We start from the raw sequence: 24,110 nt of genomic DNA, 5'->3' as shown, positions 1-24,110 counted from the left end.
GTCCAGTCAAAAAGGTTCTGCCTTCGCATGTCCATGACCGTGGACACGGCTATTTGAATAGATTTATACTCTACAGAAATTGTACAACTTTACCCACGCGATATGCTCAGCCTCCAACCGTTGCAAGCGAAGGAGTGATTCATATCGAGACTCTCCAAACCCTTTTCTGCTGGGCTTTTCCACGAGACACGCCAAGTCCCAGAGCTTCATGTTCCGAATGCCAGCATCCCTTTTTAAGCCTAAGCCGGTCCCTAAAACCTCCAAATAGTGGGACAGATGGACCCTTGGCTGCTCGTTCCTCTCAGCCTCCTGGTATGATGTCCAACTCAGTCCAGTGAAGGAAAAGTCAAGTCCTACCCATACAGGACACATGGTTGCACGGGGTCGCTAAGGCATGGCGGCGAAATGACTCGGTCCTTAAGCGGCCGAGCTAGGCATCTTCATGGGCAATGAATACCATCATGTAACTCAAGCCCCCAAGAGCATCCTCCCCGGAGGACCACTCTATCTGCCCGCGCCAAAACAGTTTTCACCCATTTTTACACATCACCATCCATGTCCCACATGACATCAAGGATTTCATGGCCATCACGGAATTCGCAACCATCAAGGAGGCATGGTATATGAGTTGTCATTGATAACTGTAACTCTTGCCTCGGAAGAGCAGTGTTTTTAAAAGTGACGTCTTCGAGAAGACGTATTTCATCCTAAGTATGCTAGATATCAAGGCGTCGTCTATCGTTAATATATTTAACAATAGGTATTCCTAGGGTGATATGTATTCTGGATGATGACATGTAAGGTATGGCAGTGTTGATAGGATTAACTACTACAAGTAGTTTGAAAGAAAACGCAATATATAGCACATGAGATAATAAGTCCAGTTTTAGTTGACCATGTATATTATTTGAAAACCATAGGTTTTGTATGATCAACGAGATAGGACTTGCCTTCCTAAAGGGTCAATTCACGATTGGTCTTGTCCCTTGAGTCATCCGGGACTTCTTCTTCATCGGACCTCACCTTCAGTTCCTTCCTCGCGTTCTTGCTTAGAACCTTGACTTCGAGCCTACGCAGATTAACGACAAAAAGCGTACAAAGACTAAGCAAATGAACACCAGAGTAAAACCAAGAAATACCAAAGCGGAAGAAGAATGACGGAGAAAACGACGAAAGCTAAATCTAGCAGAAGACGATCGGCAACTCTTAAGCAACACGAAGCTAATACACAAATAATAACGGGATCATCTAGCGAAGCTAGGTTAAGCTATTAACCTAGTTGTTTTATCAACTTAAGAGAAAGCATAAACAAATCACGATTTACTACGTGAACGCTTATTAGATTAACTGCCGGAAGGCGATAGCTAGAGATTCTACGTGTAGGTGAGTGCACGTATACATGCATGAATGTATGTGTAATACTTATTTCTATATGTATATGAGCATGTATACATATATACGTAAGTATAACTCTAGATGATTATCTGTGCTTAAGTGTGGAGATTAATTATTCTAATCTATAGCACTAAATATGGTGAGTTAGCAACTAATCTTAATTACCTAGTGTTGTTTAATTTCCACACTAATTAAGTTATATTTTATTGCTATCATAAAAACATGCATGTAATTAATTAATTAGATTAATCTATTCTTTGAATCTAATTAATTAATTATCAAAAGGCTATTCAATTAATTAATTACCAATGTTAAATTATTCTATCATACTCGAATGACAAGTATTTATTTATTTATCAGTTACACGGGTAATTTATTAGCTTAATTAAGCTAAGATTAATTTGGAACCCATCACATGAAATAACAATATACTACAACATTAATTAAAAGATTAATCTAAAAACTACCCTTTTACTCATATGATGATTAATCTACACTTAAGCTAGTTTATCACATATGAAAATACTACGATCATAACTAAACATAGTTATCAAATTATCTAACTCACTTTATTCAATAAAGGCAACATCTAATTTAGGTTGAACGTCACGACATGAATTAAAACCGGATGAGAAAATAAACGAATTTCAAAAATTACAAGATTTGACATGGAGGTAGATTATGATTTTAGAGGAATATCGGCGAAAGAATCACCGAAATCAGAGTTGAAACGGAGGAGATATGGCTATCGGAAGATTTATCGGAAAGATAATCCTGGAAAAAGAAAATAGAGACTATTTCGCGAACTTGGTCTATGGATCTGTGAACCCAAGGGGATTTGTGAGGGGAGTCCATCATGGACTAGATTTGTGGACTGGGCGAGCACTGTGCAGCGGACTTGGCTCATGGTTGGCGGACCGGAGCCGTGGGCAAGTGCGTGGTCCACCGTGGGCAAGTGCGTGGTGGACCGGGGCCGGTGGGGCCCACATGGCGGTGAGGGGGCGGCCTAAAGGGATAAGGCCGGCCGGCCGGCCGGCCGGCCGGCCCTTTTCGCTCGTGCGCGTGTGGCACAGAGAGGAAGAGAGGGAGCCGGGAGGAGAGGGGCTCGGCGTGAGGGAGAGCACCGGAGGAGTCCGGACCGGCAACGCGACGTGGCTCCGGGACGACGCGCACGCGGAAGAAGGCTGGAGAGGGGCGGCTCGATTTGAGGCCGGCGGCGCGTAGGCAAGCGGCGGCGTGCACGAGCAGAGGAGGACGGGGGCAGGAGGAGCAAGGGTGCTCACCATGATGGATGGCGCGAACGGCGACGACCGAGAGCGGCGCGGTGGAGGTTCGGCGGAGGAAAGCGCGGCACGATGGCAGCTCGTGCGGCAGCGCGCGCACGGTGGCGCTAGAGGAGACGGCATGCGGGCGGCGCGGTGTGAGCGCGGCCGAGCGACTGGGTGTGGTTGGGCAGCACGGAGGCCGAGCGCACCGGCGACGGCACGGGTCGGCTGGCTGGGCCAGCCGAGCAGCGGCGGCACGGGGAAAGGCCGAGATGGCGCAGAGGAGCTCGCGGCCGAGATGTTGCGCGCACGGCGGCACGGGATGGCGTAACGCTATGGACGGCTGAGTTGTTGCTGCTGGTGGCGTGAAGAAGAGCAGAACGGCGATGGTGCTGCGGCTGCTGTGTGTTTGCTGTGTTTGTATGTGTGATGCGTGGCGTGAGGAGCTGGTCTGTGTGCTATGCTTGGGTGTGCTCCGTATGCATGTATCGGGGAAGCTGACAGGTGAAGAAAGGGAGGAGAGGAAGAGCAATGACTCTTGCCTGCTCGGTGTGTATGTATGTATGTGTGTGGAGGAAGGGGATGGGCATAGTCTGCTGCTATGGTGTGAACACAGAGGAGAGTGGCGGCAGAAAAGATCAGGGAGGAGTGATGCACGGTGAGCTGAGAGAGGACTATTGTGCATGATGAACAGAGAGAGGCATGGGGAAGGAGAGGGAGAGAGAATAGAGAGATGATGAGATATTTGTGTAACCAGTTGATGTATTTGAATTTCTAAATGTGTAATGATTCAAGGGAATGATTTGAATTGAAATGGCTTCGGATAAACCAATTTGGAATGCATGGTGTTGTAATTGGAATGTGTGATGATTCAAATAGATGTATCTGAATTGTATTTGTATTTGCAAAGATTCAAACGAATGCATTCGAATTTTGGAATCAAATGTGTGATGATTCGATGAATGTATTTGGATTCAAATGGATTTATAACAATTCAATTTGAATAGCTTGAATTGAATTGAATTAGCATGAATTGACAAGATATTGGAGCGAGGATTTGAATTGAATAAGGATTCGGATAAACCAAATTGGATTGCATGGTGTTGTAATTGGAATGTGTTTGTATTTGTAATGATTCAATTTGAATAGGTTAAATTGAATCGAATCGGCAGAATTAGAAATTGAAATGACTTGAATTGAATTGGCAATTCAATTGAATGATTTGAATTACGAATTGATCTTGGAATGACTAAATCAAATGAATGGCTTGGATTCAAATTGATTTAGAATGAGGTTTCGAGATACAAGATTTGAACTTGAACCAAGATTCAAACCGACTGCATTGAGTTGCGAAGCAATTGAACCGGAAGAATAAGATTATAACTCAGATGATCGAATTTGCATTCGAATATGAAATTGACGATGATCTGAGTGAGTGGGAATTTGAGATATTTAGGATTAGGAAGAATTACCGAAAGGAACTAAAACAGATTTGAATTGAGAAGCATTCAATTCAAATCACCACGCAAAGAACCATAAGAACCAATAAACCAAAATGCATATGATCAATTCATTGCAACGATTTATTTAGAAATTAACTTGTACTTTCTGGAATACTTAGTCCAAAATAATATATTTGAATACACACGTACAAATATATACATATTCAAATATATATTTCCTCGATTTTATACTGGTTTAATAATTAAAAAAGTTTTAATTTGGAGTAAATTTTGTTATATTTTTATATATTAAAATTCAGGTGTTGCACCAGCGGTACCTACGACGCGGGCATCGACGCACGCGGGACGACCGGCACGCGCCGCGCTGCGCCCGTCGACGCACTCGGGACTACCGGCTCGCGCCGCGCTGCGCTATGCAACGCATGGAGGGAGTCGCGGGTCTTGTTTCCTTCGACCGCGGCCATTCGATGATGGCTGCGCGGGCACGCGTTGCGGGGAGGCGCCAGAGGCGTCCGATGGCCTCCATTTCCTTCGGCGATATGAAGTAGTATATTCAGGGATCATTGCAACTGTGAAGCAGCATGTTCTTTTCTGCTGTGCCACGACCTTTCTATCTTTTTCTCTTGTTTTGAATGGCCTATTGATGTAATGCATGGCATGTGCGGAGAGAATATTCAACTCCTAAGGAGAGTGCAAATTTGCTTTACAATTTTCTACTGTAAACTTTTACAGGAGCATCCTTCACAGGATACATCAGTGTGCTAGTTGCTGAAGTTTGTTTTTCATCGGTTGAATAACCAAGGTTACTTTAGAGAAGTATATGCTTTAATGATACTTCAGAAAAAAAAAGGAATTTCGAACAATTATTATGCTTAGAAAAAGAATTTTATTAAGTAGTTCAATCTTGTATAATCCTGCAAGCACCGTAAGTTGTTACAGTTGGCTGGCTTCAGTAACTGCACATTTGCTCTGCGGCTGGTGGAGGTGTAGGACACCATAATGATGAGAAATGAGAACATATTAATACTTGAATCTGAATGATGTTGTAGTTCTAAATACTTATATATCATTGCAGGTTCAACGAACTTGGGAGTCTTGGATTATCATTTCAGTCAACATCTAAGCAGCTACGCGGGATAAAAATGTACATGGAGCTTGGATAACCTCAGGCTACATGTTGTACAAGAAATCCATTTTGATCTTGCGATGCTACTATTTTGTACTTACGAAGTCACACTCGATCTCAGCAATTTCTTCTCTAGCAATTCCATGGAGACGGAGATATGCCGCTCGTCGACGATCTTCATGGACGGAAGCCGACTGGCAGCCAATCCTCGATGCCAACTATAGAAAATCCAATCTACAGAAGAGGTGCGAGCACGGCTACATCGCATTAACGCCAATCTCGGTCGTCCAACCTACGGTGAACGAACCAGATTAAACACTACAGCACAGGACTGTAGCCAAAGACTGAAAGTGCTGAGATGTCGCTGCAGAGGACTGTAGCCCAAGACTGAAATTACTTTACTTGCACAAAACTTTTCCACTCGCTTCTCCAACGAACTACCGTGACTATTCCTACTCAGAATGCACAATTTAAAATTGAAAGTTGTGGATATTAATAATTTAATATGCTGCTGGTACGCGTTTCCTACTCAGCAGTCTCTTTTTTTTCTGTCTTCTTCCTACTTTATCTTGACCAAGACTCGGAGTCAGTCAATCACAAGAAGCCTTATCTTGGCTACTGTTTTCTTCCTACTTTATCTGGGCTGGTGGCTACTGCTCTCTTCTTTTCTGCCAAATGCAATGCAACGCGCAAAACATTTGTATCGAGGACACCCTAATATTGAACAATTACAACAAGCCTGATAGGATTTCTAAGGCCCGGCGCATGCTGGAGTCTGTACCCGGATGCATGCAGGAGCATACCTGCCTGCCGAATAATAAATAAAAAGATGCGTCAGGTGACTAGTCGCTCCTAATAGCTTTGTGTGCCACTTTATCTTCCTACTTTATCTTGACCAATGGAGTACTTGGCTGGTGGCTACTGCTCTCTTCTTTTCTGTCAAATACAGTGCAACGCGCAAAACATTTGCATGGAGGACACGCTAAAATTGAATAATCACCAGAAGCCTTCGAAATCCTCCCCCTTACGTTACATACAAGTTGTAGTAGCAAGCAGGTAAATAACATATATATATATATATATACAAGCTTAAACACAAGAAATCTTGCTTCCTAATCGCACGTGACGGGAGTTTACAAATGTCCAAATCACTGTGTTTACTCATTTATGACAAATCGGCGAGGTTTAAAAGCATAACATTGCCTTAGATGTTAAGTGAAATGGGGAAATTCGAATTGATTCTAATAGGAGGGACCAAATTGAAATTGCTCCATTCAGCGTCCTGACTATGGTCCAATTCAGCGTCGGTGGTTGATAACTTCACAAGGAAGCGACCCAAGCTAGCAAAAGCATTGAAGCTCTGCTTGTGCGCCCAAAGCAAGATCTAGATCCAGGAGAAAGCCAAGTTCATTGGGAAATGGCACAAGCAAAAGCAGTTGATATGAGCTCCACAAAACACTGATACTGATACGCTGCATCGGAGGAAAGGAGGGCACCATATCTGAGCTCCAGGTATTCACTCCACTTTTAACCAAGAACGTAGCTCCTGCTGCGTTCGTCCATTTGTACTCCGGCGTCTACGCTTTCTGCTTTCAGCGGTGATCTCTTGGGCTACAGCTAGTGCACTTGTTTTCACAGGTCAAATATTCTCAGGTACTGAAGGTGAAGGCCCAACACTCCCTAAGTTGCAAATCATAATAACTACAAGGACGCGATTTATTCTTCTAGACTTGACTCCGTGGTATGTTAATCTTTCCATCATTAACTAGTCTCCCTGCTTTCTTGTTTTCTCTTTGTTTTCTATTTCACCGCACTTCTTTTAGATACATAGCATGTTAATAAATCTCCATCTATGTTTGGCAAAGATCTTCGTAATGGTAGTCTCCAAAGAATAGCACACCCTTGTACCGTACCCCGTTCCTCTTCTTGCTGAAGCAAGGACCACAATCGAAGCCACTATGTCTCCCTAAAGATTACCTAAATATAAGAATTAACTTTTTTCTTCTCAACAACATTATCATTTCGCTTAGCCATTTGTACCAACAGATAGCGCCAACACCAACCAAAATTTGTTTTTCTTTAAGCTTTTGACCCACCCTGTAAAGCCAATTTCCAAACATATTAGTCATTGCTAGGAGGAGGTAAATCAAAAGCTATATGAACGGTTCACCAAATAAATTTTGTATACTGACACTCGAAAAATAAATGTTGGATGGTTCTTCATTGTCAAAAACAACACTTCTTATTTCTCTGTTCCAATTTCTTTTAGCAAGATTGTCTTTGGTTAATATTATTCCTTATTGCAAATACCACACCATTTCCTGCACAAAAACTTTACTAAATGGAATCAGAAATTGTCCTCGGTTCAAAAAAAAGAAAGAAAGAAAATCGCTTTCATGCACTGCATATCATAGCCGATGCCCCCTGTTTCCCTCACATATATGTTGTCAATACCATCAGCCATTGTTTAGCGCACTTCTATTAGATCATTGTCTGCATTACACATACATGAGGGCGATGAATGAAGAAAGAAATAGTCACATGTGAAAGAAAGCACTACATGATTGAATTAGCTGAAACTTGTAGATATCATTGTTCAGCATTGTTTATTTTTGCAATTTTCTATTTTGTCTTGAAAGTAGCAGCTCATTTCAGAATTTACATTATTATATTATAGGGCGTGGGCAAGGATACTCTCTAAAAAAATATGGGTGGGATGGAAGCAGCTGTATTGTCTGTTGCAGTATCTGGAATATTGAAGATTGTGGGCAGCAAGTTAGCTCCACTACTAATCAAAGAGTACAGCTCTATAGTGGGTGTGAAGAAAGATCTCCAGGAACTCCATACTCAAGTTCTGGATATCAACAATTGGTTGGAAAAAGCAGGAGATGCTGTTACACGAAATAATCCATCGTCTAGTTGGCTCGAAGAGTTGAAAGATGTAGCTTACGCTGTTGATGATGTTGTCGATGAGTTCCAGCTGAAGGCTGAGAAGCATGAAGTTTGTGGTGATGGTGGTATTGTGTCCAAATATATGTTCACAAAACCAAAAACATTTTTATTTCAATGCAAGGTGGCCAGCAAGATCAAGGAAATCAAGAAGAGATTTGCTGCAATTGTGAAGCGAAGAACTGACTTCAGTGCAATAGCAAATAGTGTACCGGTTGACCATCCTGCTTGGCATATAAACAAGAAAAATGGGGATATGCCATCATTGCCCATTGTGGATGATGCATTAGTACTCGGAAGAGACCAAGAGAAGCACCAGATAATATCTAAACTGATAGAGACTAATGACCAACAGAAAATCAAGATAGTTTCTGTCATTGGACTTGGCGGGTCTGGAAAAACTACCTTGGCTCAACTGGTTTTCAATGATGGTAATGATATAGAGAAGCATTTTAAAGTTAGAGCATGGGTTCATGTGTCACAAGAATTTGATGTTGAAGAGCTCATCAAGAAGCTATTAGTGGTGAAAAGTCTGAACGCTATCCCTTGCAGCAAATGAGCAAAACAATATTAGACAAATTTAACGGAAAGAGGTTTCTGCTTATATTGGATGACGTTTGGGCCTATTCCCAACTTCAGTGGGAAAAATTCATGGTACATCTAAAGAGCGGCACACCTGGAAGCACAATTTTACTCACTACTCGCAATAGAAAAGTTGCAGAAATAGTGGGATCCACAGACCAATTTGACTTGCCATTGTTATCTGAGGATGACAGCTGGCGACTGTTCCAACAAAAAATGACTGCAAAAGGTTTAGAGGTGGTTTAGAGGTTGGATTTGTAGAGGTTGGAAAAGAGACCGTGAAAAAATGCGGTGGGGTGCCACTAGCAATTATAGCTCTTGCAAGTGTCCTCCATGGCACGGAACGGATAGAACAGTGGCAAACTGTGAGAGACAACAATTTATTAGATGTTGAGGGTGAAGAATGTAGAGTATCTGCGTGCTTGAGGTTGAGTTATCTCAATTTGCCATCTCATCTGAAACAATGCTTCACATTATGTTCAGTGTTTCCTAAAGGTTACAAGATTGATAAAGAACAGCTGATTGACCAATGGATTACTCATGATATGATCACTCCAGTGGATGATGGTGTTGATTACTTGGAAGGCTATGAGTGCTTTAATTCTCTTGTGCAAATGGCTTTTCTACAAGATGTGCATGAAAGCTACTATGGGAGAGTGAAATACACGATGCATGATTTGGTTCATGATCTTGCCCGATCCATCTTGGGTGGTGAGATTTCACTTGTGCCAAAGGAGCCAACCAGTTCTATAAATAACTCTAGATATTTCTCTTTAACTTAATGGCCAAGAAATCATCTGCCCAAAAATCATTTTGAAAAAGCACGTGCTATATATGTTGATCAGGGTGATGACATAACATTTGGCAAGGCATTGAAGAATGCAAGACACTTGCGCAGTATCATTGTGAAATATATGTGTACAGAAGCATTACCCATTGCCACGCTTCAAGTAAAAAAATTGAAATATCTTGAGATGTCAGGACTACAATGCTCTGCACTTCCAAAGGCTATTTCAAATGTTTGGAGCCTTCAAGCGCTTCATGTACCATATAGTCATATTGTCAGTTTGCCTGAATCCATTGGTAGGCTGCAGAAGTTAAGGACACTAAACTTGTCATTCTGTCGAAGGCTAGAGAGTTTACCAAATTCTATTGGTGATTGCCACATGATTTCAAGCATTGATCTTTTCAATTGCAGAAGCCTTACAGTGTTGCCAAAATCTATCGGCAGAAATAAAAAGCTAAGAGTGTTGAGACTAGGTAACACCAGAATTTGGAGGCTACCATCAAGTATCACAACACTAGAAAATCTAGAGTGCTTGGACCTTCGGCTTTGTTCGGAGCTAGTAGAGCTGCCTGAACACATCGAGAACTTGAAGAAGCTTGAAGTTTTGAACATAGAAGGATGTGAAAGTTTGAGAGCCATGCCAGTTGGCATCGGACAGCTCCCTCGACTTCAAAATATGAGTTTATTTGTTGTGGGCGAGGGTAAGAAATCTGCACGAATATCAGAACTTAGAAATGTAGCTAGGAATAGTGGGAACCTAACTATCAAAGTTGCTGCAAGTGTGACAGATCCAGATGATGCACATCAGGGATGCTTGAAACAAAAGACAAACTTACAGAGCCTGGTCCTAAATTGGGAGAGGAAGAACTACCTGGACAATGCGAACACTGCATTGGAGCAAGCTGTACTTGATGGTCTGGAACCTCCATCAGGGATTAAATGCCTAACAATTTGGGGGTATGCAGGTGGGAAATATGCACGGTGGATGCTGAAGCAAGCTGGTGGTGGAGCACAGGGGGCTCCTCAATTCACATGTTTGACGGTGATGAGGCTATCGTTTTTAGAAAACATAAAGCATCTGGAGGGGCTTGTCGAGTTGCCTTGTTTGGAGGAGCTTGATCTGCTAAATATGCGCTCTCTTGAGAGCATAAGCGGAGGCCCATTTCCTTCGCTTGTGAAGTTAAGTATGTATGAACTGGATCGCTTGAGAGAGGTGTGGATGGTAACAGAAGAGAGGACCTTGGCTGGTTGGGAGGAGGGAGGAGGCTGCAGCAACCACTCGGGACGATTGCAAATTGGTAGTCGTCTATCACATTTAAGCATATGGCAGTGCCCTGAATTGATAGTGAAGCCATACTTACCGTCTTCACTGGAGTACTTGGAGTTGTACGGTAGCAGCGAACAACAGCTATCGTTAGGCCAAGGGTCCTCTTGTTCCTCCACTTTTCAACCCTGTTTTAGTTTTAGCCACCTGAAGGAGCTTCGGCTAGGGAACTTGACAGAACTATCATCAGCATCGCCATCAAAATTAGGATCTGGACATGGGTGGGACCTGCTGCAACACATGATGGCACTTGAGTCCTTGGAGATTGAGTCCTGCGATGGCCTAACAGAGCTGCCAGAGAGCATGCGGAGCCTCACGTCCCTCCAATCTCTGAGTATTGAGGGATGCTCTCAACTTCGCATGCTGCCCGAGTGGCTAGGGGAACTCCGGTCTCTGCAAGAGATGAATATCTCAAAGTGCAATAGCCTGAGCAGTCTTCCCCAATCAATGGGTCATCTCACCTCCCTCCGATCTCTGAGTATTGAGGAATGCTCTAAACTCCGGTCGCTAGGGGAACTCCGGTCTCTGCAAGAGATGGTCATCCGGTCCCGCTGTCGCCTGAGCAGCCTTCCCCAGTCAACGTGTCATCTCACCTCCCTCCAGGAGCTGCGAATAGAACGTTGTGATGCACTTCACCAGTTGCCAGAATGGCTGGGTGAGCTCCGCTCTCTACGCGAATTCCGCATTGACCATTTGCCAGGCCTGACTTGCCTTCCCCAATTCATGTGCCGCCTCAGCTCCCTTGAAAAGCTTCGCATCTCGAACTGCGCTGGCATCAAATCCTTGCCGGAGTGGATAAAAGGCCTCACCGCTCTGCAAACCTTGTGGATCTATCACTGCCCTGATCTGCAGAGGCGCTGCGAGAGAGGAAAGGGAGAGGACTGGCACCTCATCTCCCACATCCCTTATCGATGGATTGGGTAAGCAATCCTTGTGGATCCTTAACTGCCTTGATCTGGCGAGGCGCTGCGAGAGAGGAAAGGGAGAGGACTGGCACCTTATCTCCCACATCCCTGATCTGCAGATCTTAAGACACGGGTGAGTTCATTATACCTCAGCCATGAACCCTTTTTTTCCTTGTTTAATTCAATGGATAACATATTTCCTGATTCATCATAACTCTTTGCAAATGTTCCAGGCCCCCGCCAATTTTATCTGGCAAGTTTATTTGGACTGATTGATGCTGAGAATTTTGAGGTAATATACATTCGTAAAGGGACATGCTGCCAACGCCATTGTTGTTATTTATTAAGCCCGCATATCAACAACGTCAACTGCTTGCTAGCAAACGAAGCACATTTCAAGGTTATTCTCTATTTTCCTTCTGTTTCTTTTTTTAGGCTAATTTGAACTATGAGTTGATTCATTTCGGTATGGAGTGCACTGCAAGATGGCCCACCTGCTCATTGCTCTTTTGTGAATTACATGGTTCGGTCATCTGCCTATCAGAAGAAATGGAAAACCAATCAAAAGGAAGAAAGTTCATATGGTGAACGCCTGTACCTGATGCTGTGTGCTTTGAGATGCTATTCAAGTGTTCTTTGTTAGGCACAAGCAGTTATCTTCAGAAATGTCGTTAATACTATATGAATACAGCTGCGATAATGCAACTCAAAGGTGAACCGATATCAAATATGCTACTTCAAATTATCCGTTTCATCATCGACTGAAAAGATTTAAACTAGAAGTTGGTTTGTGCATGTATTAATTCATTTTCTTGTGACAAAATTTCAGGTGCATGCTTAGAGCTGAAAATTAAATCTACAATCTATTAAATGTTGTCCGCCTGGTCCAGGCTTTCATGCTCATTGCAAATGTCTGGGCTGTCAAGAGGCAGATAGTAGATATCATTTTACTATGTGCTATTCCAATGCTACAAGGCAAGTCAAGAATGCACTACCACTCACTACTTATCCTGGTTTTACCGAAGCGAGCTGCTGAAAATTTTCTTTACCACCTGATACCACGAAGAAAATCGCTGAATTTGCCATGTTATATTCGGTGGACCATTGGAATGTATCAAGTGCACAACGTCCCTATGTTACCAGATTCAACTCATTCCTTGGATTCTTCTTCTCAGAACAATGTTTATCACTTATCATGAAAGTTGTGATTTCAGAACAAACTACGTCATTGCATTATGATTTTCACAGTTCCACGAAATGATACATCATAGTTACCTTGTGCATCTTTTTCACTCTATAATGTATAAGATTATTGATGCTCACCAAAGATGAGTAGGCTGCCGGGGTCAATGGACACGGCGAAGCCAGGGACGAGTCGCCGCTAGTTGATGTCCAGGTCCGTCACCACCAAACTGCATCAGATTATGCGCCCAGGAAATGTCTGATAAGATTACCGAGCAAGTTTTTTTTTTTATCGTGGTTCCTGAATTTGCCAGAGCATTCCACCCCATTCCATTCCTGAATTTGTAAGCTATCGGACTTGCAAGAATTAACCTGGACAGCGCGGATTTTGGATGAAACGGTACGACTAGTTTGCGCATAAAACGTTCATTCCAAATGAATCACATTATAATTAGGACACTGCTAACACATGATAGTCGATACTTGCATTCGAGTCTGAGCTCGACGCTGATTCTCACCAACTTCACAGAAGAGTTCCCCTTCTGTATTTCCCCAAAAAAATATCCCATGTCAACTTCCTTGGCGATCAAGAGGGAACGAAGCACAAATTCCTTGGCGATCGACCGGATTCGATTCGATTCCATAAGATGGCGCCGGCCTGGGCGGCGCTGGCGTGATGCTGGTCGCAGCGCGGATAGTGTCGGCGGCGCCGGTGATGGCACCAGCGTTCCTCTGGGCGCCCAATAACTATGGGCACTTCTTTTTGTTCCTAGCTCGACATCTCTTGTGTTAGATATGATGCCTGATGTAAATGTTGAGGGATTTTGGAAAACAAGTTCTGCTTCACCTAGAAAGCACAAACCATTGTAAAGTTGCATACAAAATTATAAAGTATTGACATGTCTCACAAGGCACATGTATTTCACTCTTCTTTCTCCCTAAAATAAATATTCCGCATGTCAAATAGCAAATGACCGGTATATCCAGGGATGACTTTGCACTTCAAAGCACTTTTTTTCAAAAAAAAAAAAAACTCTATTGATGTATGCTACATGCACAGAGATGATCCTGACTCCTAAAGTGATGTGGAAATTTTATAATTTTCTGTTGTAAAATTTCGGCTGGAGAATCCTTCATAAGATTCAGTTCTGTGCTAGTTGTGAAGGTCTCTGTGAGCGGATGAATTTATCGTTGAACATTCAAAATTAACTTGGATAAGGGCATGCTTCAATGCTACTTAATAAAAAAGAATTTTTAGCAGTTATCATATTTAGAAAAAGAACATTATGCAGTTCAATCCTGTTATAATCTGCAAGCACCACGAGTGGTTACAATTGGTTTACTTTAGTAATTGCCCTGGTGCTGATGGAGATGTCAAAAAAAGATGAAAACATTACATCCATCCGCCTCTGGAATAATTTGAATTATGGTATGGCTTTAGGTACTTGCATATTATAGCAGGTCCAATGCAATCCTGTCGGTGCAGATCAAATGATCTGCATGGGTGAAAAAAAGAACTTGAGGCTATGTGATGTAAGCAAATCCGTTGGGATCGCTTGATGTTACTAATCTGTACCTGTGGAGACAAATCAAGTGAGCAACTCAAAGGTACGAAGCACATTTGTCGGACCCTACTTCGAGTCGCCTTATGTAACTTATATCAGTCTCTGGATCAGTAGCTGGTATATACATATTTTCAACAGAAGTAGATATTACAGTCATATATCGATTGAAGTACGATATTAAGGTACAATACAGAGTTCATTATAATAAAGACTCGTAGGCATAAATAAATGGAGTCCAGCGACACAGTGGAGATGACGAAAAAGCGATCCAAGGTCTACAGGCAGCTTAAGTGAGAACGAAACCCAACTTTTCTATTCTCCATCTTCACCTTCGACGAAGTCGGCCTCTGGATCATCTAAATCCACATATAGCAAAAGTGAGCACATAAGGTACTCAACAAATCCTACCTCAAGGGGAGACATTATATGCATAAAGGTAAATTAAGAATAAGGCTGTATGGTCTTTAGGTTTTGCAGAAAGCTAGTTTTCGATGTAAAGTTCAATTTGCAAAGACTATCTCAATTTTTATTTTTTTTTGAAACACATAAGTTGAGTTTACGGGGTTGTTAGACCTAGAGGAGATACTTCTATCTCGCCAGTTCCCACACTTCTTTTGTCGGTGGACACACAGTCCGGGATACTCCAAGCACATAGTCTACACGGGCACACGACCCACTCTCCCACCAATGAGATACTCACGCCAAAAAGCTAATCATTGTGACTGAACCATAACATGTCCTTGACCGAGGACACGACTATCCGGATAATTTTAACACTCTGCAGAGGTTGTACACTTTACTCACAAGATATGCACAGGCTCCAACCTTAGCAACTGAAGGGACTGTCATAACGAGACGCAACATCCTCACAACATAGCCACAATATCCACTCACAGGGCACTAAGATACCAAGGGCCTTAGAATATTCATAGGAATGACCACTTAGCAATCCCAAAGCTCTGACATAGCCTTAACAATATCACCAACCTGACCTTTGGTTACGTATTGCCCAAGTCTTCTCCGGGTCCCCGTTGCCACTACCAGCCTTTGAGTGGGTACCGAACTTATTTGAAGGGTTTAAGTAAGTCATGCCCATACAAGACATGTGGTTGTACAATTGAATACTAGATAGGATATCACAGCGAACCGGTCCTTATACGACCGAGGAAAGTGTCTCCCAACAAGAATACCGCAAAGACGAACATTGCTCCAACGTAATTCCCACATTTATGGGGTATGTCACTCGCCCCGTCAAAAACCACTAGGGTTTCCATAAACACATCTTACACACACACAAAGCACACAATACTTCACTTTTTGAAAAGGCATGATTAACATATGTAATTATCATAATTCTTTCATTTGAGCAAAGTAATCCTAAGTATGCTAGTAAACAAGCATTCATCCAAACAATCATTATAGTTGATGTTAGGGACCTTCTAGGATTTTAACGAAATAAAGGTGACAATATCAAGACATGGCATAAACAAGCTAGGTCATAATTACATTAGCATATTTTTAAAATTATAGTTATTAACTTAAGCATGCTTATCCCTATAATTTGAAACAATGGCTCTATGGGTTGAGTCTGAAAACATAGGATCAACATGATCAACAGTGTAGGACTCGCCTTCATTGAAGTCCTCGTCTACTCCTTCTTTAAACTCCGGATCCTCTGGGTCTTCCTCGAACGCGTCTTCCTCTAACATACGCAACAAATAGCAAAAGCGCACACACAAGCAATCAATGAAATGATTATATTAAAAACTAATTAAATTAAAAAATTATTAAATTTACATGGTTGGTGGATCTCGAATTTAGATGAATATTGATGGAAGAATCGTTGAAAATAGAGTTAGGACGGAGGAGAAACGAGCTTCAGAAGTTTTATCGGGAGAGAAAATCAAAAAAAGGAAAAGAGTAGAATATTCTTGGAATATTCCGATTTGGGCTCAGGATCGGCTTCGCTTTGGAGGTGGCTCGGCTTGGCTAAAGGGTGGGCCCACCTATCAGCGAGGGGAGAGAGGGTAAGGGAGAGGGAGAGGCGACTGGCTCGGGCGAATCGAGCAGAGAGAGCGAGAGGCGGAGGGAGAGAGGGAGGAGGTGATGGGGCGGCGGATGATGGTGGTGCACCGGCGACGGAGGGCAGCGGTGGGCTCCGACAAAATAGGGTGGCGACGGTCAGATTTGGCCTGGGAGGGGGCGGATCTGGCAGGCGAGGGCAAAGGTGAGGGGCGAAAATAAAGGAAAAGACTATCTCAATAAAGAAGGTCTTCGATATAATCCCAGCCTTACTCATATATTTGTGCAGCTCCTTAGTGCAAACCAAACTCATGTGAAGATTACATCTGACCCTCAATTTATGCCTTTCTTTCAGGTTAGCCATAATATCTAAAAACCTGTCTCTGTCAACATTGTAGAACACTCAATTCCAATCCTTAGTTTCCTTTTTTATGTGTAGAATTGCATTGGTACCATTGATGGCACACATACCCCAATTACCATTGCAGAAGACAAGGTCCCTCCATACAGAAATAGGAAAGAAACACTATCTAAGAATGTGATGCTCGCTTATGAATTCAATCTAAATTTCACATTCATTTCATGTGGGTGGGAAGGGTTTGCATCTGGGAGTTCTGCGATCTACTCTCAGGAAGGGTTTTAATGTGCCAGAGGGGAAATTTTACCTTGTAGATGGTGGTTATTCAAACACACTATCCTTCATTGCTCCATATCAAGGAGTTAGATACCATATTCGTGAGTTTAGGAGGCGTGGTTCATCTCGAAGAAATGATTATGCAAAGTACAATGAATTGTTCAATCATCGACATGCAATCCTCTGCAATCACATTGAACGAGCAATAGGAGTGTTGAAAAAGTGGTTTCCAATTTTGAAAGTGGGGACATTTCATCCAATAGAGTCTCAGATTAAGATTGCAGTTGCAACAGTTGCATTTCATTAGAGGGCAAAATGGTCAAGAAGGGTGGTTAGATGACCAACCTATTTATATTGAGCCATCCGATTACGTTAACTTACCGGAGGAGGACAATAACTATGCAAACGATGTTGAGTCAACTAATGGAAGCACCCTAAGAGATCAAATTGCTCTACAAATGTGGGCTGCCTACAATAATTAGTTGAGCATGATGTATTGTATTGTAGTATGATAGCACTAGTTTGTGTGTTGGGCGCTTAAAGTACTACTAATGTAGTTCTTATCTAATATGTAAGACACAAATAAATGCATTTTTATACAATGCATATTTCACAATATTGCTTATTTATCGTAATGTTCTTTTATAATAAGCATATTTTGGTTAAATTTGTTGTGAGAAATGTAGCCATATCAACATAAGGTATAAGGAAGCTACATGGACCTTCAAAACCAAGAATCCAAATGTGCAATTAATTTGGCTAAAGAAGAAAATTACTCTATAGGTATGATCCTTTTAAATTTCTGCTTGTTAGGTTGTTTTGGAGTAGCATGCTCTCTTGATTCTGCATACCTGATGATGATATGATGAGTTTGATGTATGCATGGTTATTTTTTTCTAGTAGCATGGCTTAATTCCTAATTCTCTTGTGTGTTTATGGGCCTGTACCTATGTCCATATGTTTAATTGAACCTTTTTATCCTCTTTGTGTCCAACTAGTGAAAGAAAGCAAGATTTCTGATCAGTGTGTCTGATGCTGCTGCAGTGCCTTGATTCCCACCAGCTATTTTTAATATGTATAGATGAAGTAGGATATAGAGTTGTAGACATCTTGACAATATAAAGCATATCATATTCTTGAAATAACTGAAAAATGTTCAATTTAGACAATATCATTACACCAAACTTAGTCTTGGATAATGTATAACTAATCAGGATGAAACTGTGAAAGGATGACCAATATATTTGCTCAAGTCAAGAGTTAGTTTTTTACTATCTTCTATGAAGTGTGACCAAGTAGGCTTAAAAACACCTGCTTATTTACATATGTAACCTGATTATTCAGGGCGTAGGAGCTGGTAATGAAACTCAATGTTTACACAATCTTTTTTTAACCAAGTATGTTAATTTATACAAGCTAGTTAACAATGAGAGCGGGGAGTGAACTGATACTGAAAGTGTCTATTCAATTCCTGTCCAACATTCCTGAATACCCTCATTTGAAATTGGGGAAAAACAATAGTTAAATAGCTGAATCTCAAGAATAGATTCTCATTGTACAACAATAGTCCATGTGCTGCCACCTTCTCCTATAAGCAATTGTATATATGACACAAACATCGATCAAAGCTGCTTTATTATTAGATGCAAAGTACAAACATAAGTTTACACAAGATTTTTGGTTGTTTGTGTGATCATGCTACTGCATCCACTTTATTTGTGCTTCTTGCAGAGATCTTTGTCTTACTTATTCCCTCGTGATTTCAGCTGTCGAGGAGTTGCGGCACCAATGTCACACATATGTGATATGCTGATGTGTGATGCACCATAATGTTACTTGAAGAATCTGTGATGAGGTAATGTCTGAACTGCCTATGAATAAGACTTGAATAATATGTGATGTGTTGATGCGTGGATGACATATATTTACTTGCCTGGATGTAAGATATGATATTTTAATTAGCTATGTTGGTGGAGAAACCTAATTCGATAGTTGTGCAGATTTTAGCTACTCTTTTCTCAAATTTTTATGGATGGAGAGAATCATAATTTAAATTTATGGATGATCCCGTAATATTAGTGAAGGTTTCTAAATTTTTAGTGATCTTGCAATGAACTTCTCATGTTACGGAATTTTTCTTTGTTTCCCTTGATTTTTTTATTAATTTGAGCATTTTTTTGTTCCTCTGGATTTTATCCTCATGATTTCCAAACAGGGGCAGAGAATAAACTCAGAAAAATAAGGGGTTCTCAGGTGCCCTCAAAATCCCCCCAAGGGATTTCCTTCCCTGGGTACTCTCTCTTGCTCCCAAATAAGCCCTAAGAGTATAAAAGGTCTCCATCAGTCAGACTAACAGCCAAAATGAGCATTTTGATGTTGCACAGTGGACATTGTGGGATATCATAGTTTGTGCCCGAAAATATTTGACACCCTTATTTCGGTAGCTGAACTATGAACCTGTGGTTGCTTTTGGCTCTTAATCTTTATGGACCACATGTGTCCTCTATTACGATGGAACTTGAAGCCACGAGTTCAATTGAACAAAACAATGATTGGTCCCTAAGCAATACATAATTGTTTATCAGAGAATTTTACATCAAAGCAGTAACGCATCTTAAGCATTACTCAGCTCGCTCCCTAGGTTATGGTCCTAATCAGCCCCACACAATTTTATGAGTTCTGTTACTTGTTGGCTAGATCGAAATTTTCACCCTGTACATTTTCTGTGTCTTATCAGTTCAATTAGTTCCTGACTTGAGCCAAATTTACTGGCTCATCTTGAGTATTATTTCACTGTCCAATCAATATTTTAAGCAAGTGTATCCAAGTTCACTGTTTTAGAATTTGGTCTACATTTCATATACCTTCATCCTCCAAATTCCGTTCCGATGAGGCCAAGGAAGTAGTCCACTAAATCCATTCTTCAGGAAGTTGGCTTGTCAAAATTGGTGGTGAGGTCGCCCCCATTGGCGAAACTTAGTTCTCATGAGACCATTTTTTTAGAAAATAGATAAAAGTATCCGGCTTTTTATCATGAGATGTATATAGCTAATAATTAATTATTATAATATTTTAGCTATGTAGCCAACATCATACTGAGAGAAAACATAATAAAATAGAATAAAATATCATTAAGCTTGTAATTTATAACTATATGGCCACCCGTATTTGGTGAAGAGTTCCATTGCCACCCCCTCCAATGTATGGTATGTTTTCAAAAAGTCTTCCCTTTGGTCCTCCCTATGCAGTAATCTCTAAAACTTTAGCTAGTAAGTGCATTTAAAAAGTGTCTGCATGAATGACATATTTGTTTTTTATGAAACACAATATCATTATCACAAAACTAAATAGTCCAAAAAAATAGCAGCTATCCCAAATATGATTCTTCTCTTTCTCTAGGCTCCTATCTCCCATAACCAAGTACCCATCATATATAAAATGTTTCTCGATTTCTTAATTTATAAGGCTATTCAGATTATATACTTAGATTGTCTTAATCAAGGATTGCTGGCATCGGCTAGGCCTGCACAACGTCGATTCAAGGATTGCTGGCGAGGAGCACCAACATTGTTGGAGGATGAGCAGTTACGGCCGTCGTGTTGCTTCTTTTTCTTCTTAGAGCGATCGGGCGCAGTGGACGAGGATCTCAAGTGTGCTTGTGTAGTAGAGTTGGAAGAAGACTGAGAAACCAAGTTGCAATGTATTTTGATTTATTTGTGATGCGTGATTGACATTATCATTTATTTGATTTGATGATCTTCGGTTTTGCATGAGTTTTGATGTGATTTGAATTGATTTGTGATTTCATTTGAGCATATTGATTATAGATTAATTGGAATTGGAGTTAGAGATATGCGTTTGCTTGTCTCATGGTGTGCAGGTGATGGATGCAACTTGACGATCGACGGCGGGATGATCGGGGCCAAGCGGAGTGCTTGGTGCCAGACGATCAAGAAGGCCGGGCGGAGTCAAGGGTGATCCTAGCTAAACACGTGGAGGTCAAGCAAAGCATTGAAGGTGGATGGAGATAGCGTGTTGACAAAGTTAATCAAAGGGAATGCCGGTGCAAGTGACAAGGCAGCTCAAGGGATCGGGATCAGGAGAGACTTGTCGGTGGTCAGGATCGCATGACGGAGTACATGCATCGATATCGAAACGCTTGCTTAAGGTGTAATCAAGGCGGTGAGTCACGTTTTGAGAAGCGTGCAGGTGGTTTTGTGGTTTGGTCTCAAAACCGTGAGAGGAATGGAGGAGTACGTGGCACCATCGCGAAGCTTGCATCGAGGCGAAGCTAAGTCTTGAAGATGTTGCGGACGTCTAATGAATAGAGAAGAGAATGGACCAAAATACCCTCGGTGATAGATATGAGTGTACTACAAGAGAGGGATATTTTGGGAAAAAGTTAGAAAAAATAGGGGTCAAGTTTTCTAGATCTATAAATAGAGGAGTAGGGCTATGTGAGAGTTTTAACCAGCTATTTGAGCCCCTTGTGCCACCCATATGAGAGCCTTGTATTAGGGTTTTAGTAGAGAGGAAGATAAGTGTTTAGCCTATGTATTAGGTGAGAGTTTTATGAGAAAAAATCTTTGTAATTTGTCTAAAATAGGGCTGATCTTTGCTACAATTAAGTTTATTTTTCTTCTCTGTGTTCACCTCCTTCTAGTTTCTCTCTATTGGTTTCCTTGTAAGTTTGCAAGTTTTCGGTGTTGCTTTGTGATTTTCATTTTGGTTTTTTAGCTGAATTTCCAACACCTTGGGAGGTTGCTCTTCTTGTTGCTAGAGGGTATAAAAATTCACATACGAGTGTATACTCATGGGTTTTAAGTACCCTTGCCTATAGATCATCAACTTGAAGAGGTTTCTTGTCCGGTGTGAGCTGCAGTTTTTCACCTTCACAGAGTTATTTTTCTTGATGCTAGTGCCTTAAACACTCATATACTTATGTATTTAAGTGAGTCTTGATTCCCCTTGCCACTAGACTATCATCTTGGAGGATAACCTTGTCTGGTGACCATCTTCTCTAGTTTCTTTGAAAGTTGCGAGTTTTTTGCACAAAGGCATATGGAATGATCTTGAATGGAACCTATGGTTCATATTTCATCCATGGAGTCATGTTTCCGTAGAACTAATCTTCTTGCTTTGTCTCTCTGGTTCTTTTGCTTCCGCTTCAGCGTTTTGAGGTGCATTAGGTGAGAAATAGGAAATGCCATCTATTTCGAAAGAAATTTGTTGAGACGCCTATTTACCCCTCCTCTAATCGCCATTCTTGGTCCTACAAAGACCCGATAGCGAGGAGAGTGGCTGTCGCCGCCATCTTCTTAGTGTGAGCCATTTGGGTTTCTTCTTGAAGAAGGTAGGACTAAGTGCGGAGGAATCAGAGGAACTTGCGCGGTGATGGTGGAAATGGCATGGGTGAACTTGGTGTTTAGGTCGTGCCGGGTGTTGATGATGAGGGCCTGATCTGTAATAGGCGAGTCAACGTTGCGCAGTGTGTCAGCCAATCGTTTCAAACAACCGCAGTACTCGGTCATAGAGAGATCGCCCTGGTAGAGGCTGTGAAATTCTTGTTGAGCATAAACCGTGCATTGCATATTGTTGTCCAGGAAGAGGATAGCGATCGCCGTCCAAGCACTGTACATCGTGTCCATCGGCTTGATGATGGTGTGGAGGATTTCTTTGGACACGGTCGTATAGAGCCAGAAGACGATGCGATAGTCGACTTGCATCCACTCAGCGTCGGCGATCTTCTGTTGAGCATCAGTAGTGCTGTCGACGTGATCAAGAAGCCCAAATTTGCGGAAAGCATTGTTGAAGAAAGTGCTCCAGGCTATGTAATTGGACTCGTTGAAGTCCAATTCGACCGGCACATGAGCACGGATGTTGATCAGGGGGACAGACGCGATGGCAATCGGAATAGGTGCAGCCAGGGTGGGAAGGAATGGATTTGAGAGGTAGACATTGGATTCAGCAGAGGAAGAGGAGCTGGAATCCATGGAGAGGACTGATGCAGCGGAAGCAAGAAGCAGGAGGATCAGATGGATACTGATACCATGTAGAACGAGAGCAATCGAGAGAGGAATTTTAGATGCAATACTTAACACATTTTTGTATCGATACACTTGGTAATTTATACATATACATGTGTGTGAGGATTGCTAACTAACTCCTAACACGGCGTAGTCAAGAGCTGAAGACCAGCAGGTCTGTTGAGAACGCTAAAGAATCAGACTGCATAGCCGTGGCACGCTACAGTGCGATCCGGCAAAGTTGCAAGCTCTGAGAATCAGTTAGCGTGAGCAGCTATTCTTTCGACATAAGGCAATCTAAAGGTTGGATTTTTTGGCATAGTTTTTAGTCACGTGATAGTTATCTGTCTCGAACTAAATTTCACGAATAAATTGCATATTTGATTAGGATGATTTAAATTTAGAATTTAGCTTTCGCAATCATTCACCCCTTTGATTAGGTATTTTACGCATATTCATCCTACAAAGAATCATATATAACTATTTGCAGTTATCATGTACCAAATTACTCAACTAGATGTGTAGTCATGCTCGATCATGAGCTAGAAAATTCGAGCCTAAATGAAATCTTACCATTGCAAAAGATTTGGAAGTAAGGATGAGACGATAACTGACATACTCTGCCAACGATTCAACATACATCAGCTGTATAGTACCACATGGAGCACTGAGATAAAGCACTAAAAAGTCCATCTTTCCTAGATCTTTTTTTTAGCACTTTTGCTTCGTGTTGTGCAACGACTTCTTCCTGCTCTTTTGTTGACCAGCACAGCCTCATATATATCAGTGGCTAGAACTGCCACTAGTTCAATACGTAAGAGAGTACAAATACTCAGCTAGCACACGCCAAATATATAGATATATACTGATTTGAAAATGACGACA

General features: G+C 41.7%; 2 protein-coding genes across 2 annotated transcripts; both read left to right on the top strand.

Moving 5' to 3' along the window:
- The first annotated feature begins 6,863 nt into the window (after window positions 1-6,863).
- On the top strand, window positions 6,864-9,038 carry LOC133905179 (disease resistance protein RGA2-like). Its single transcript, XM_062346907.1, has 2 exons — window positions 6,864-6,990; window positions 7,927-9,038. Exon 2 carries the CDS (start codon window positions 7,957-7,959, stop codon window positions 8,755-8,757), a length of 801 nt encoding a protein of 266 aa, XP_062202891.1. The 5' UTR covers window positions 6,864-6,990; window positions 7,927-7,956; the 3' UTR covers window positions 8,758-9,038.
- A 525-nt stretch (window positions 9,039-9,563) lies between these two features.
- Window positions 9,564-13,401, top strand: LOC133905178 (putative disease resistance protein RGA1). The gene is made up of 4 exons (XM_062346906.1): window positions 9,564-11,929; window positions 12,030-12,196; window positions 12,341-12,508; window positions 12,626-13,401. Exon 1 carries the CDS (start codon window positions 9,695-9,697, stop codon window positions 11,813-11,815), a length of 2,121 nt encoding a protein of 706 aa, XP_062202890.1. The 5' UTR covers window positions 9,564-9,694; the 3' UTR covers window positions 11,816-11,929; window positions 12,030-12,196; window positions 12,341-12,508; window positions 12,626-13,401.
- The last annotated feature ends 10,709 nt before the right edge of the window (window positions 13,402-24,110 follow it).

This window comes from Phragmites australis, chromosome 22 (assembly GCF_958298935.1).
Source record: "Phragmites australis chromosome 22, lpPhrAust1.1, whole genome shotgun sequence".
Lineage (NCBI taxonomy): Eukaryota > Viridiplantae > Streptophyta > Magnoliopsida > Poales > Poaceae > Phragmites > Phragmites australis.
This window is presented reverse-complemented; position numbering and strand designations above follow the sequence as displayed.